At 48.9% G+C, this 16,899-nt stretch overlaps 1 protein-coding gene across 1 annotated transcript in view; it reads left to right on the top strand.

The window, feature by feature from the left end:
• The window catches only part of LOC309553784 (E3 ubiquitin-protein ligase RNF213-like), a 678,906-nt gene that overhangs the window by 428,805 nt on the left and 233,202 nt on the right, over positions 1-16,899 (top strand). Inside the window, exon 38 of the mRNA XM_082255197.1 lies at positions 11,100-11,220. Coding sequence (XP_082111323.1) covers positions 11,100-11,220 — 121 coding nt within the window. The remainder of the gene's footprint in view (positions 1-11,099; positions 11,221-16,899) is intronic.

Consider the following 16,899-nt stretch of genomic DNA (forward strand, 5'->3'; position numbering starts at 1 on the left):
GGATCGAAATAGGGATCGACTGCAGAACATAAAGTAAGCGCGGTAAGACATTCATCTTTAGTATTGCTGCCCTGCCAAACCAAGAAAACATGAGTTTGGTCCAGGACTGCAGGTCTTTCGAAATTTGGGCAAGGAGCGGAGGAAAATTGCGGTCATATAGATGTTGAAGATTAGAGGGGATTTTTATTCCAAGGTAGGTAATGGAGTCCGATTTCCAAGTGAAGTGGAAATTAGCTTTACAGCGCAACACATCTTGAGGGGGTAGGGTAACGTTTAAGGCAAAGGACTTTGAAAAATTGATTTTAAAGTTGGAGAGGGAAGCGTAATCATTAAATACTTTCATAAGCGTAGGAAGGGTCGTGGCAGGGTCAGATAAGAATAGAAGGAAGTCATCTGCGTAGGCCGCAATTTTATATGTGTTGTTAGCGAACGTGACCCCACGTATGGCATCGTTATGGCGAATACAATGTAAGAAGAGTTCCAGGGTCAGAACAAAAATCAGGGGCGATAGGGGACAACCCTGTCTGGTACCGTTGGAGATGTCGAAGGCGCTCGATAGGGTGTCGTTCACTCGGACCCGGGCCCTGGGTCGAGCATAGAGAGCTAAGATGAAGCTAAGGATGCGGGGGCCCAGACCCCATGCAGAGAGCGTAGCTTCCATGTATTCCCACGAGACCCTATCGAACGCCTTTTCTGCGTCCAAGGAGAGCATGAACCCCTTCTGGTTGGTGACCGATAGGGCATGATGTAGGTTAAGCGCTTTAATGGTGTAATCCCACTTGATCGTTATGGATACCTTTGAAAGAAGAGGGAGCAATCTGTTAGCCATTATCTTCGCAAAAAGCTTGACGTCCACATTGAGGAGTGAAATCGGCCTGTAATTGGCCGGGGCTGTGGGATCTTTCCCGTCCTTTGGGATCACCACAATGTGGGCTTCAAGCATATGAGAAGACAAGGGATTATCGCGAGATATGGAGTTGAAGGCCTTCAGAAAGGGGGCAGCCAAGAGAGTGGAAAAAGATTTGTAATATGCCACTGACAATCCTTCAGGGCCGGGGCTTTTGTTCGGTTGCATATGTTTAAGAGCCTTTTCCCATTCCGATAGAGAAATCAGGACATCTAATTTGTTCCGAAAGTCCAGGGAGATAGCCTGAGGCATGTTAGCAGCCAGAAAATCAGAGATAGCTTGGGACCTGGAAGCCCCAGAAAGGGGCCGGGGAGTAGCCGCTTCCAAGTTATATAAATTGCGGTAGAATTGTTCAAACTCTGCCACAATGTCTTTATTGGAGATCAAGGACCCAGAGGGGGATCGAAGAGAATGAACTATCGTTTTTGCCTTCTTCCGTCGGAGAGCTGTCGCTAGTAGCCGACCGTTTTTATTAGTGTGTTCGTAAAACAGCTTCTGAGACAGAAGGAAGCTGTGTTTGGTTTTCCTGTCTAATTCTTCCGTGAGTAGTGCTTGCTTATTAGTGAGAGTGTCAAGTGTCTCTTGCGCGAGGGTGCGTTTGTGAGTGAGTTCGAGGGAACGGATACGCGAGAGGAGATCGGAGACGAGGGACTCCCTCTGTTTCCGAACAGCTGCCGCAAGTGCGATAAATTTACCCCTTATCACACATTTATGGGCTTCCCATTGGATAAGAGCGGAGGTGTCGGGGTGGCATTAGTGGCAAAGTAATCTTTCAGAGTAGAGTGGATAGAAACCGATCTGATTTTGTCCATCAACAGGGAGGCGTCCAAGCTCCAGATCCGGTCTTTGAGCCGGAGAGTGGGAAAGATAGGGTCATGGCAACAGAGTTGTGGTCAGAAAGTGCGGATGGCTCTATAGAAGCTGTAAGAAGAAAGGCCAAGGCTGATTGGGATAAAAAGAGGTAGTCAATTCGTGAGTACTTGCCGTGGAGTGGGGAGAAGAAAGTGAAATCCTTCTCACGTGCATGAAGTGTCCGCCATGAGTCGTGAAGTTGGAGGTCACGGAGGCACAATTTAATTTGTTTAAGAGCACGATACGGGAGGCAGGAGGAGCCAGAGGAAGTGTCAAGCAGTGGCTCCAGCGGGACATTCAAGTCCACACCAAGAATCAGGGTACCTACTTGGAAAGGGAGCAGTTTCTGTACTATGGACCTGAAAAAAGAGACATGGTACTGGTTGGGGCTGTAGATGTTAGCCAGGGTTATCGGAATGTGTTTGAGGGAGCCCTGTAGAAACAGATAACGACCTTGTGCGTCTGCTAACGAGTCAGAGATGGTCAACAGTACAGATTTTGACAAAAGAATGGAGACGCCTTTGGTCTTGGAGTCTGCCGAAGTGGCATGGTATGCTTGCGTGTAGTATTTGTTGGTGCAGCGGGGGATGCTATCGGAGCAAAAGTGCGTTTCCTGCAAAAATACCACATCGGCTCGAAGTCTGTGCATGTGCAGTAGAATCTTCGACCGCTTTTGGGGTGTGTTCATACCTTTAGCGTTCATAGAAACAATCTTTAAGCGCAAGTCGGGCAAGTGAGGATTAGGTGTGGCCATTGTGCCGTATGAGTATAATATGAGGGGGGAGGAGAAAAAAAAAAGGGGGGGGGGTGAATAGAAGGAGAGGAAGAAGAGAAGGAAAAGGGAGAGCGAGAAGGATGTCCTAGTCACAGAGGGGTCAAGACAATTGAGAGTGTGGAAAACCGTGGGTGTGCACAATCCGGTTGTAGCACCCAAAAAGGAAAGGGAAGAAGTAGGGTCAGTAGAAGGTGGACGAAAGGTGAGAACTCTCGTCCATAGGCGAGCGTGGAAGGAAGCGACCAGTACGTGGGCGTAACCCTAAAATCCTGCGAGGTCACTTGTAGTTGGGTAGGAGGCCCAAAGCCGTAGCTAGTATGGGATAGTACTAGAGGGGTGCATGCTAGATCAGTAGGAAACCAGGTGTAGGACAGAAAGTGTAGATGGAGGAGCGGTCGTAAGGAAGGGACCTAAGGTTAGGAAGGGGAGTTGTAGGGGTGTCCGATAGGGTCCCGAGGTATTTATATAACAACACTATAGCGAGCATGCAGTCGATGGTCACAGGATGAAATGCAGAGGAAGGTAAGGAGTGTGGGCAATAAAAGAGTGGAGGTGGACAGAGACATGATGGAAGCACAGAGAGGATCGATTCGGCCGTAAGCTCAAGCACATTCACAGGCTGGGCGCCCCCAGCGTGGCAGAAGGGCAAAATAGCCCTTCTATGGGAGGCTGGTGCAAGCCATATTGATCATGTGGAGGCTGGAAGATCATCAAAGTAACTAACGAGGAGGCGGCACCAAATTAACATGTCAAAGAGATAAACATTAACAATAGTGCAATGAAAGGTACACAGGGTGTCAAGGTACTGGATCAATAAATCACCCAGTGTCTGTCCCAGAGTGGGCTGCAGCAGCAAGCCCAATCTGGGAGCAGAACACACAGTAAACATGGAACTATGAAAGCAAAATTACAATAAGCAGAAAAATGCAAAAACAGTCTCAAGCCATATAGCGGAGGAATAAATCCCATCATGCCCGGCACAACAGGCGTCAGCGACCGGGGCCTCAGTGCGCCCCCGTGGCCAAAGGCCAGAGAGGACACTGAGGGCCACGGTGGCTGGGGCCAAGGAGGCAGGCTTCCCAAGGAACCAGAGGAAAAAGACCAATGAACCGATGAGAAGGCGCGTCCATTAGTAGTCAAGTATGGGATCATTCAGCATGCAGAGCATATAATAGTTGGTACCCAGCTCCGCCCCCCCAAAGGGCGGCCAAAAGTCGCAGGAGTCCGCCCCAGGGTGGTGACAGGGGTCCTCCCTCTCCACCGCAGCTAGCACCGGTTACAATAACAGTCAAATCAGACAAAGAAAATATAAAAGCACAGTGAGTGGCAGAAGAGATACAGCGGGCAATCAGAAGTAAGGGACATAAGGGAGCGAAAAGAGCAGAAAAAAAAAGAGGGGTAGGACAGGAGGGGGAAATAGTGGGGAACCCCAGTGAAGGGAAGGAAGGTGAGAGAAGAAGGCAAGAGAAAAAAAAAAATAAGGAAAAAAGGGGAGGAGAAGAAAAGGTGGGACATGGGATTTAAGTGACAATCATAGATATCTGTAACAAAGCAAACTATCATACCCCCCTCAGAATGACATGTAGTAGCTAAGCTCCGGGGGTAGTGTAAGTGTCGCTGCGGGACCGAAGCGGGCAGAGTCAAAGTCAGTGGAGTGCACTGGACCAAGCAGAGAGGGCACGAGGAGACAAGAGGAGGATATCTCTGGGGAGGGGTCCACAAACTGGGGAAGAGAAACCAACTCCTGTAGGAAGTGAGGGGGGGGGCACAAAAAAAAGACCCCAGTAAAAAAGCGTCCAAGTCCACTTGCGGAGGAGAGAGAGCCACAGGGAGTAGTTCATCCGATGGATCGGAGGAGGGGGGGGCGAAGGGTTGCAGTCCAGAAGCCCAGCAGAAAGTTCAATAAGGACGTGGACAACAGACAGTTCCGAAGGGCCAAGGAGAAACCAAGGGGGACAACGCCGGAGATGGGATCAAAAACAATGTCCAACAGGTGAAGATCCTCAGAAAAATTGCGAGATGGGAAGATCATGACAAAAACAAAAGAAACAAAAAAAATAAAAGGGGGGTGAGGTTCCAGTAACCAAGCAGCTGTGAGTAGTGCATCTCAGAGCGAAGGAAAGGCATCAGCAAGCAAAGGTAGCTATGGAGTGTGCCGTGCTCTCCGGTGAGCCGGTGAAGCCGTCGGGCTGCCATTTCGGGGGGCTCCAGCTCCCCCACCAGGGGGCGAAGAGTGGGAGTGGGTGCGGCGTCGGCCAAGGACGAAGTTCTCCGCCATCTGGATGCCTTCCATAGATGAAGATCTGTGAAGTGGGAAAATGCGGAATTCGCTGTACCAATCAGGTAAGTGAACATGTGGGATACCGAGGGTGGCACAGAAGTGATCCAGGTCCTCCGGGACTCGCAGCAGAGCAGAGCGGCCCTGCGAGGTGGCTGAAAGACCAAACGGGAACTTCCACCTGTACACTATGGCACGAGAGCGAAGTTCCTCTAAGAGAGGACGAAGCTCCCTCCTCCTCTGGAGAGTAATGGCGGACAGATCCTGGAAAAGCTTGATATCGGATCCCTGGAAGGAGATATGTTGTCGCAATCTGGCATTCCGCAAGACATCCTTTTTCAACTGGAAATTGTTGAGGCAGCATACCACATCCCTTGGAGGATCGTTCTCTCTCCCTCTAGGACGAAGAGCTCTATGGATGCGTTCGAAGGCCACAGGGATATCAGGAGGCCTACCCAACAGGTCGTTGCAGATGGTGGATACGGCTTGCGGTAAGTTTTGGTGTTCCACACTCTCAGGGATTCCCCTGACTCTTAGATTCCTCCGACGGCCCCTGTTGTCGAGATCCTCAACGTGTCTGTTGAGATCGCGGAGCAAGATAGCATGGGATTCAGTGACTTGGTGAACATGACCCAGAGAAACTTCATGACGGGCAGTAACTTGTTCAACCTCCTCCACTCTGGCCGTCATGGAGTGGAAGTCACTGCGTAGTTCTGCTATTGCGGCCGCCATAGCGGACTTGATGTCCGTAGCTATGAGCTGCAGGTCAGCCATGGAGAGAGCCGGTGGTGGTCTCGGAGGGTCCAGAGCAGGTAAGGAGGCCCCCAGGCCGGATGAATGTCTGTTCGGGGATCGAGAACGCAAGCGGGAGGATGGAGAAGGCAAGGGGGATGGAGTAGGCCGCTGCGTCTTGAAGATATCAGGAATGGTACGGCTCAGCTGCGTCTCCGGTTCCCGCGGGGAGCCCACTCGGTGGCTGAGGTGCTTCTAGAAGAGCTAGCCATGTTGTAGGTAGTAAATGAGATGAATAGGGCTGTAGAAATTGAAAAGTCCGACCTCGTACTGCAGGAGCTCAGAGTTAAGCGGCCATCACGGATCGGGACCAAGCCTGGACATGACGCTTGCCATTCATGCCAAAGAGTTTAATCTTTGTTTAATCAGACCAAAGAATTTTGTTTCTCATGGTCTGAGAGTCCAGGCGGGCAGTCATGTGCCTTTAACTGAGGAGTGACTTCCGTCTGGCCACTCTACCATACAGGCCTGATTGGTGGAGGGCTGCAGAGATGGTTGTTGTTCTGGAAGTTTCTCTTTACACAGAGAAATACTGGAGCTCTGTCAGAGTGACCATCTGGTTCTTGGTCACCTCCCTGACTAAGGCCCTTCTCCCCCGATCGCTCAGTTTAGCCTGGTGGCCCACTTCAGGAGGAGTCCTGGTGCTTCCAATCTTCTTCCTTTTACGGATAATGGAGGTCACTGTGCTCATTGGGACTTTCAATGCTACAGAATTTCTTCTGTACCCTTTCCCAGATCTGTGGCTCGATACAATCCTGTCTCAAAGGTCTACAGACAATTTCTTGGACTTCATGGCTTGTTTTGTGCTCTGACATGCACTGTTAACTGTGGGACCTTATATAGACAGGTGTGTGCCTTTCCAAATCATGTCCAATCAACTGAATTTACCACAGGTGTACTCCAATCAAGTTGTAGAAACATCTCAGGATGATCAGTGGAAACAGGATGCACCTGAGCTCAATTTTGAGTGTCATGGCAAAGGCTTTGAATACTTATGTACATGTGATTTCTTTATTTTTTTATTTGTAATAAATTTGCAAAGATTTCAAGCAAACTTCTTTCACAATGTCATTGTGGGGTATTGTTTGTAGAATTTTGAGGAAAATAATGAATGTAATCCATTTTGGAATAAGGCTGTAACATAACAAAATGTGGAAAAAGTAAAGCGCTGTGAATACTTTCCGGATGCACTCTAAAAGACACAAATTAATGCATTTTTTTTTCTTCATTATTGCTTGATTATTTTTAAAGCTGAACTCAAGGATCAAGTTACCTCCCCAAGTATGTTCACTTTCATCATAGCCACTACACCCTCACTTTTCGTTTTTATATTGATCTCAAACACCATAAAAAAGTTTTATGATCACTTGTGATATCATCAGATAGCTTCCCTCATTTGATTGAGGAGGAATGAGGAAAGAACATTACTTGGAGAAATAGTTTTTACAACTTGCAATACCTCTGGCCACCACTAGAGGAAAACCCACCCAAATCTACAGGTGATACACATCTTGCTTGCAATTTGGCACAGTCTATGGTTTGTGGAGCACCCTAGTGATTCCTACACATATCTGAGATTAATCAACTTTTCCTACAACCTAGAATCTTGGTGTGAGCATTTTTTTTTTTCCACTGTCACCTCATAGTTACACACACCAGACACACAACTAAGAGTAGCATGCCCCCACTTACAGTCTGTCAGCTGACTGGTCTGCTTGGCAACCATGCACACGCACACTCACACACACACACACACACACATTCATGTGTGGTAGATATGATTGTTTCCACATATTGATGCTAATATGCATGCAATAGTTGATATCCAAACTGAGGTTGTCAACAAGGGAGAGCTTAAGCACATATACACACACTATTACAAGCATGAGACTGCAGGCTTGGCTGGTTTAAATGAGGTTTAGTCTCCACCCAGAGACTGGCTACATCAATCACCTTGCAGGTGGTCAGACAGGGAGAATGCATCATAGCCAAAACTAGGATGCTGGAGCGCTACACACTCCTGACAGTATTCCCAAATAACTCACAATGTGTACTATCAGAAGGGATCTTTTTCATCTCCCTGCAAATACAAATTTGAATGTTATTATAGATTAACCTATTCCCTCTGATATTAAGAAAATGAATGGTGGTTCCCAGACAGTGCAGAGTGACAGTGTGTCAAGACCTCTTCTTCCCTGCTAGTTTGCAGTTGGATTCTTCTTCTTCTTATTATTATACAGGATTTATTAGGCGCCAACAGTTTGTGCAGTGCTTTACAACATGAGGGCAGACAATACAGTTACAATACATGTCAATACTTATGAGGTCTTTTGAAATGATCAACTCATTGACCGCTATGTGTTAATTTAGGGAGCTGTCTTTACAAAACTCTAAATTGGGGACAATTGTCGTTTTACCAAAGAATTAAGAAAATATCTGTATTAAAACAACATTTCTATATTTAATGTTACAACATGTCCCATGATTCCTTGAGACTCCAATGTAGTTTTTCGATTGTGATAGGTGATTACATGGTTGGTGACAGTGTAGTGGTGTATAGGGATGGGCCGAACTCCCCCCGCAGCAAAACTCCCGAACAGGGGAAATGTTCTAACCCAAACCCCATTAAAGTCTATGGGAACCTAAACAGGAAAAATCAAGTGCCCATTTTAAAGGCTTATATGTAAGTAATTTGCCATAAAGGGGGGGGGGGGGGGTCTGGGGGACATGTATAAAAGAAAAAAAAATAATAATAATTAAAAAGGATTGTTTTTTCAGGAGCAGTGATTTTTTTTTTCTGAAAGAGCAACAATAAAAATGAAAAATGTCATTAAATAATGTGCCTGTAAAGTGGTGCATCTGTAGCATGCATCAGACATGCAGCAAAAATGCTGTTTCTAAAGAAAAAAAAGAGTCAAGTCCCAGTTAACAAGGGGGCACCCAGATCCCGCCCTTCCCTATGTGAATGGGTATCGGGTACATAGTGCCCCTACCTATTCACCACAAAATTATACAAAAGTAATAAACACAAGAGACCATTTTTGACAAATCCTTTATTAAAAATAAAGTACAGCTTGTATAACCTTGCAAATATGCTGTCCCCTCAAAATAACTCAGCACACAGCCATAAATGTCTAAACCGCTGGCAACAAAAGTGAGTACACCCCTAAGTGAAAAATGTCCAAATTAGACCCAATTATCCATTTTCCCTCCCCGGTGTCATGTGACTCATTAGTGTTACAAGGTCTCAGGTGTGAATGGGGAGCAGGTGTGTTAAATTTAGTGTTATCGCTGTCACTCTGATACTCACTGGAAGTTCAACACTGGTCACTGGAAGTTCAACATGGCACCTCATGGCAAATAAATCCCTGAGGATCTGAAAAAAAGAATTGTTGCTCTACATAAAGATGGCCTAGGCTATATAAAGATTGCAAAGACCCTGAAACTAAGCTGCAGCATGGTGGCCAAGACCATACAGTGGTTAAACGGGACAGGTTCCACTCAGAACAGCCCTCACCATGGTCGACCAAAGAAGTTGAGTGCATGCGCTCCACATCATATCCAGAGGTTGTCTTTGGTAACTAGACATATGAGTGCTGCCAGCAATTGCTGCAGAGGTTGAAGGGGTGGGGGTCAGCCGGTCAGTGCTCAGACCATACGCCGCACACTGCATCAAATTGGTCTACATGGCTGTCGTCCCAGAAGGAAGCCTCTTCTAAAGATGCTGCACAATAAAGCCTGCAAACACAAGGCAAGCAGACTAAGGACATGAACTACTGGAACCATGTCCTGTGGTCTGGTGAGATGTTCAGATGGTGTCAAGCGTGTGTGTGGCAGCAACCAGGTGAGGACTACAAAGACAAGTGTGTCTTGTCTACAGTCAAGCATGGTGGTGGCAGTGTCATGGTCTGGCACTGGGGAGCTACAGTTTATTGAGGGAACCATTAATGCCAACATGTACTATGACATACTGAAGCAGAGCATGATCCCTTTGAAGACTGGGCCACAGGTCAGTATTCCAACATAACGATCCCAAACACACCTCAAACATGACCACTGCCTTGCTAAATACGCTTTGGGTAAAGGTGATGGACTGGCCAAGCATGTCTCCAGACCTAAACCCTATTGAGCATCTGTGGGGCATCCTCAACAGAAGGCGAAGGAGCGGAAGGTCTCTAACATCCACCAGCTTCGTGATGTCCTCATAGAGAGAGGACTCCAGTGGCAACTTGTGAAGCTCTGGTGAACTCCATGCCCAAGAGGGTTAAGGGAGTGCAGGAAAATAATGGTGGCCACACAAAATATTGACACTTTGAGCCCAATTTGGACATTTCCACTTAGGGGTGTACTCACTTTTGTTGCCTGCGGTTTAGACATTAATGGCTGTGTGTTGAGTTATTTTGAGGGGACAGCAAATTTACACTGTTAGGGCTCTTTCAGACGGCCGCTCCGCTGTTTTTGTCCGCTGCGGGACTTTTTTTTTTCACGGAGCGGATGACATTTCTGTCATCCGCTCCGTATGCCCGCATATCATCCCATCCGTTTGCGGACATAATGTAAGTCTATGGGCATTGCGGATGTCAGCGTATGACACCGCTGACATCCGATTTTCCTTCCTTTCCGTTTTTTGAACGGAGGAAAAATAGGGTTCTGTTCCGTTCCAAAAAACGGAACAGAACTGAAAGGAAGAAAATCGGATGTCAGCGGATGGTATTCCGCTGACATCCGCAATGCCATTGACTTACATTATGTCCGCAAATCATCCACAAAAAAATAGGATGATTTGCGGACATACGGAGCGCCCGTGTGAAAGGGCCCTTATACAAGCTGTACACTCACTATTTTACATTGTAACAAAGTGTCATTTCTTCAGTGTTGTCACATGTAAAGATATAATACAATATTTTAAAAAATGTGAGAATGTACTCACTTTCGTGAGATATTGTAGCAGCTTTTCTGGGTGGGATCCTCTGAAAATTGTATCAGCTTCTCCCAGCATCAGCATTCCTTACATGGTGATGTCACATCTGTAGTCTCTGGAGTACTGACTGAGTACAAAGGAAGACAGGAGTTTTAATGATTGCTGTACATCTGGCTCTAGGACACTAACCTCACGCAGCCACTTCCTTTCAATTTTTCCTGGGGACAGGATGGGGATGTAGCAGTGTTATTAACAACCAGGGCAATCTTTTTGAGGTAGTTGCAAATGCAAAAATACTTTTCCATTTGGAGTTTCACCCTAAATGTAAGCAGTGTAAGTATCTAAATTTGACTTAATAGCAGATTTTTGATCAGGGAGGTTGGGCAGCACAAAAAGTCAATAAGGTTTGTTACTGTGAAAATCGTATGCTGATATTCTACATTTTATTTCAAAAATAGTTGTTCCAAGATTCTGGCTTGTGAGATATTTTACTACAATACATCACACAATTATCTGGAATGGTGTGTCACTGTTTTAATAAATATATACACATATTCATCCTTTTTTCTCACAGAGTACTCTGGAACTGTGTATTTTCCATGGCACTTTTTATGGAACATCTCCTGGTGGAAGAAAATCTTGAGGATGAAAGGATGCAGGGACTAATAAGAGGCCATACATTGTTCCTTGGGCGGGTGAGTGAACAAGTGTAGTGTGCAATCATCTAACAACTTTAATTCTGTGCAATAAATCCCACTGTGCATTAGGAGTTAAATACACAGGCTTTATCTTGTATAAAAGCAGTGTACAACAAGCATTCACAAAGCATTCGCAAACCTGGAAGCTCCATTTTGATAAGTTACTAGTAAACATTTACATACTGTACATCAGTGTTCCCAGATATGAGTCACCATGCTGAGAAAACATTAATTGACATTGAAGCTATAAAATATCAGTGCCCACTTCTGCATGCTGATAGTTCAGTGATAACCAAGGTCTCAGACTAATGACCAGCAACAGGTGGACGAGAAGAAGAGCACACCCAGGCTGCTAAGTGGCATGGCCCTGTACCAGAAAGGGCTGTTGCTCACTCTAGGTCCAGACCACAGTCCAGTGCTTGCCTATCAAGGTATTGTTATATGCATAACTCCTCCCAAGAACCAGTCCATGATTTTCATCAAAACTGAGGGGTCTTGGGAGATGCAGGGTGCTGTGATGTTTAAGGAAGTTATGCACAACACCCTGCCAGGTCCTCCCACCAGCCATGGTCTGCCTGCACTGCATAGAGCAGCAAGGAGACCCAGTGATGAAATCTAAAATAATATATATATATATTTATATATATATATATATATATATATATATATATATATACAGCGGGTAAAGTAAGTTTCTCTTACGTCCTCCGACAGTCGCCGCCTCTTCATATTCGTCACATATGGGGTATTAGACTTTGCTCCGAAGGAGTAGCTAGGCAACAGAATATGTTAACATTAAAGCTTTTAACATATCCCACCCTCAAGGGGTGGTCCCCTCAGTCAATACCCTCCTACTTCCTGCAACCATATCTCAGTTTTAATGTCTAGCTTGTCAGGAGTGGCTGGCTCTCTCTGTGCTGGGGCTTTCTGCCCCAGACTCTTTCTTCTTTTTAAACTTTTGTTTGAGTTTTCTCTCTACCTTTACTTAGCTGTTATTTTTGTCAGCGTTAGTTAGTTCTTCTGATGAAGAGGATCATGCGGACTGGGTCTCGGGCTGATCCCCCTGGTCGCAGGTCGTGGGTCAGTGGCTTCCCAGTCTGCCATCGAGCGTTCAGCCAGGTAACGCTCCTGGCACAGTGAACGACCCATCCCTGTTCGGTGCAGGGATGATTGGTGAGGTGGCTACCTCACTGGACGCTGTGCGGTTTCTTAACCCCCATTTTGTGCGTCTTGAATGCGACTCTCCCTGCCTCATGTGCAGCGGCTTGTTCGCCTGTGCGGGTCCCCCACGCCATGTGAGGTAAGTGTATTTATGTGGGGACCTGTCTGTCTGGGGGGGTGTCAGTCTGGGACTGTGTAACCTGCCTCTATTCACACTGCTTGTCTCCCTATCTCTCGGCTGCATGCTGTGGGCTGCAAGGGGGGGGGGGGGGAGCTGTGTGACACTGTGTGTGTCAGCCTGGTCAGTGTGTGAAGCTGTGTGCTGTGGGGCATGTTTTTTGGCATGTTTGGGCATATACAGCGATCGCTGCGGCGATCTGACATGTATTCTGATACTGGAATGTAATGTGTGTTTTAATGCACTGTGGAGCGGCGGTTTCGGCGCCAAACGGCGCCATTTTGCCTACACTCGCTCCGGCCACATGTTTTACATGCATGGCGGACATTTTCTTGTAGCCTCCATAGGCTTACATAGAGCGCCCTGGCAGCATCGCTTCCTCTTCTCCAGGAACACCGATCGAGGCAGCAGCAGCGGCGAGGGTCTCCTCAGGTTTTATCCTTCTGTTCTTGCTATCCATTGCCTGTGTTCAGTTTGCATATTCCCTGTGGGGGTCTTATTGTGCTTGAGTGTGGTGCGGTGGGCTGCGCTTGCCGCGCTTGCTTAAAAGGGGCAGTTAACCCTTTGTTGTCTGGCATTACAGGGGCAATGGATTCTCAGGAGGGCAAATTTCCTACTGCCTTGGTGGAAAGCCAGGGGACCGCTGTTTCCCCCCCAGGGGGGGATTTAGCCACTATTGTGGCTGGCCTTGCTGCTCAGGTGCAGATGCTGGTGGCGGCTCAATCTACTAAAAGGCCCAGAGTTGCTCTTTCCTCTGATTCTGAGGGTGAAGGTGATGGGGCTGTTATGGCGGGGGCCTCCTTATCGGGGTCCCGCTCCTCCCTGGATCTTGTGGGGTCCGAGGTGGAGGCTGAAGTTGAAGGGGTTGATAATTCTCCCCCTGGCTCGCCTGAAGAGCTTGCAATCATGGATGAGTTGATTGCTTCCATAAAGCAAACGCTGCGTTTGCAGGACGAAGTGTGTCCCCCCGCCGCCTTGGCGGCTTATGGGACGCAGAGAAAACGCAGGACGCCGCAGGTTTTTCCCTGCAATGATGATTTTCAGCGCGCTGTTAAGGAACAATGGCGCAATCTGCGCAAACCTTTTGCGGTACCAAGTAGATTCAAGCTGCGTTATCTATTTTCGCCTTCCACTGATGAAAGGTGGTGTGTGCCTCCCCCAGTGGATCACGCAATTGCGGTTTTGAACAAAGCCACTGCGATTCCTGCAGAGGATTCCCCTGTGTTCCGTGATGCCACGGATAGGAGACTGGAGTCTCTTGCCCGTCATACTTATTCTGTTACGGGTTCTATGCTTAAGGCTCTGTTTGCTTCTCTCATGGCGGCCCAGGCGATCGCAAGTTGAACGCAGATGCTTAGGCGCGTCTTAGTGGCCGACTCGGCCTCGCCGGCGACCTTGGATATGGTGGATCAAATCCACCAGGGTGTCATGTATCTGTGTGATGCGGACCTGGACCTGGTTCCGTTGGCTGCACGTGTGCACAGCGTGGCGGTGTTGTCTCGCCGCCTGGTTTGGTTAAAATGTTGGTCGGTGGACCAGTCTTCACGTAAGACCTTAGCCAATCTACCTTATGATGGGTCTCGCCTTTTTGGGGAGTCCCTGGATGTGTTGATTAAGGGGATCACCGGGGGTAAGAGCACTCTCTTGCCCCATTTCCCCAAGGCTAAGGGAGCTTCTGGGAAGAAGCATGCTAATTTTCGGCCCCCTCAGGGGTCCTTTCGTGCCTTTCGGCCGCACTACAAGGGCAAGCCGTTCAAAGGTCAAGGCTCTCAGAAGAAGCCCTGGTCTGGTAAACAGAAGTCTGGCCAATCCGGATCTGCAGCCCATAACAGTTCGGCCTGAAGGGGCGCCCTCACCCAGTTTTGGGGTGGGGGGACGCTTGCTCGGTTTTCTTCAGCCCTGGTTGGCCCGTGTGCGGGACAGATGGGTTCAGGAAATCGTTCGATCTGGTTACAAGATCGAGTTTCTCTCTCGGCCGGAGAGCAGATGTTTTCCCTCAAATCTTCAACTGTCTCCAGAGCGTTTGCGGGACCTGCACCTGGCGGTGCGGGACCTGAGGGCTCAGGGAGTGGTGGTTCCGGTGCCTCATCGGGACAGATTTCGGGGGTTTTATTCCAATCTGTTCACCGTGCCCAGGAAGGAGGGCAAGGTTCGTCCAATTCTGGACTTGAAGGCTCTAAACCGCTCTGTGCGGGTTCGCAAGTTCCGCATGGAATCCCTGCGGTCGGTGGTGGCTGCCCTGGTTCCGGGGGAATTCATGGCCTCCATCGATTTAAAGGATGCGTATCTTCACATCCCCATTTTCGAGGGTCACCAGAGGTACCTTCGATTTGCCATTGCGGAGGATCACTACCAGTTCGTGGCGTTGCCTTTTGGTCTCGCCTCGGCTCCGCGGGTCTTCACCAAGGTGCTTGCACCGGTTCTGGCATTATTGAGGGCCCAGGGCATTTCTGTCCTGGGGTATCTGGACGACATTCTGGTTCGGTCTGCGACCAGCCAGGGTCTGGAGAAGGACCCGTCTGTCACGATGCATACTCTGCAGGAGTTTGGTTGGACGATAAATTTTCCAAAGTCGACACTGAGTCCGTCGGTTCGTCTTCCCTACCTGGGAATGATTCTGGACTCGGTGCAGGCGAAGGTCTTCCTGCCGGAAGACAAACTCAGGACTCTCCAGGAGGAAGTCAGGTCCCTCAGGGACGTTCCGCACTCGTCTCTGCGGACGTGCATGAGATGTCTGGGATTGATGGTCTCGGCCTTCGAGGCGATTCCCTTCGCCCAGTTTCACACGCGGGGTCTCCAGGCGGAGATCCTGTCCAGGTGGGACGGGCGACCTCAATCTCTGGATCTTCTAATCTCGTTGAGTCATCGCACCAGAGGGAACCTTCTGTGGTGGCTCCAGTCCCCGTTGGTGTCCGGGGGCAAGTCGTTTCGTCCTGTCTCGTGGACGGTGATCACCACGAATGCCAGCCTGTCGGGCTGGGGTGGTGTTCTGGGCGTTCTGTCCGCCCAGGGGACTTGGTCGGAGGGGGAGTCTTCCCTTCCGATCAACATTCTGGAATTGCGTGCGATAAGTCTCTGTCTTCATCGCTGGACGGACCGGCTGCAGGGCTGCCCGGTTCGGGTGCAGACGGACAATGCCACGGCGGTGGCCTACATCAACCACCAAGGGGGCACCAGGAGTGCCCGAGCGGCCCGAGAAGTGGCCGACATTCTGTCTTGGGCCGAGACTCATGTCCCGGCGATTAACGGCGGTTCACATTCCGGGGGTGGAGAACTGGCAGGCGGACTATCTGAGTCGCCAGACCCTGGATCAGGGGGAATGGTCTCTCCACCCGGCTGTCTTCCAGATGTTGTGCGCGAAGTGGGGTCTTCCAGATGTGGACCTGTTCGCGTCTCGTCTCAACAACAAGGTGAGAAGGTTCGTGGCAAGGACGCGCGACCCTCGGGCAGACGCGTCGGACGCGTTAGTGGCCCCGTGGCATCAGTACTGGCTGATGTACGCGTTTCCACCGAATAAGTTGCTGTCCAGGTTCCTTCGCAGGTTACACTCGGAACGCAGCACGGTGATTCTTGTGGCACCGGACTGGCCTCGCCGGTCCTGGTACGCAGACCTCGTGAATCTGGCGGTCGACGCCCCGTGGCGTCTGCCTCTTCGAGACGATCTACTGTCTCAAGGACCGATTTACCATCCTGCTTTACAGTCGCTGGCTTTGATGGCCTGGCTGTTGAGACCGAGGTCCTGAAGGAGAAGGGTCTCTCTCCAGAGGTCGTTCATACTTTGATCAACGCGAGGAAGTCTTCCTCGGGGAAGGTTTATTACCGTACTTGGAAGGCCTATTTTGCCTGGTGTGAGTCCAGGGGGTTTTCACCCCACACGTACTCTGTTTCCCGTGTGCTGTCTTTCCTTCAGACGGGTGTTGATCAGCGTTTGGCGCTGGCTACGATAAAGGGTCAGGTGTCTGCGCTGGCCGTTCTGTTTCAACGTCCCGTGGCTTCCAACTCCTTGGTTGGCACTTTTGTCCAGGGTGTGCGGCATCTGGTTCCCCCTAGGAGGGATCCTCTGCCCCCTTGGGACTTGAATCTCGTTCTATCTGTGTTACAACGTGCTCCTTTTGAACAGATCAGGGAGATCTCGTTGTCTATGTTGTCCAAAAAGGTCGCCTTTTTGGTGGCGATCACTTCGGCTCGCAGAGTGTCGGAGCTGGCGGCTTTGTCCTGCACGTCTTCGTACCTGGTTGTTCATTTGGATAAGGTGGTCTTGCGACCTATTCCTTCTTTTCTTCCGAAACGAGTTTCGGAATTCCATCTTAATGAGGATATTGTCTTGCCTTCGCTGT

Source organism: Pelophylax lessonae, assembly GCF_965119305.1.
Source record: "Pelophylax lessonae genome assembly, chromosome: 4".
Classification (NCBI taxonomy): Eukaryota; Metazoa; Chordata; class Amphibia; order Anura; family Ranidae; genus Pelophylax; species Pelophylax lessonae.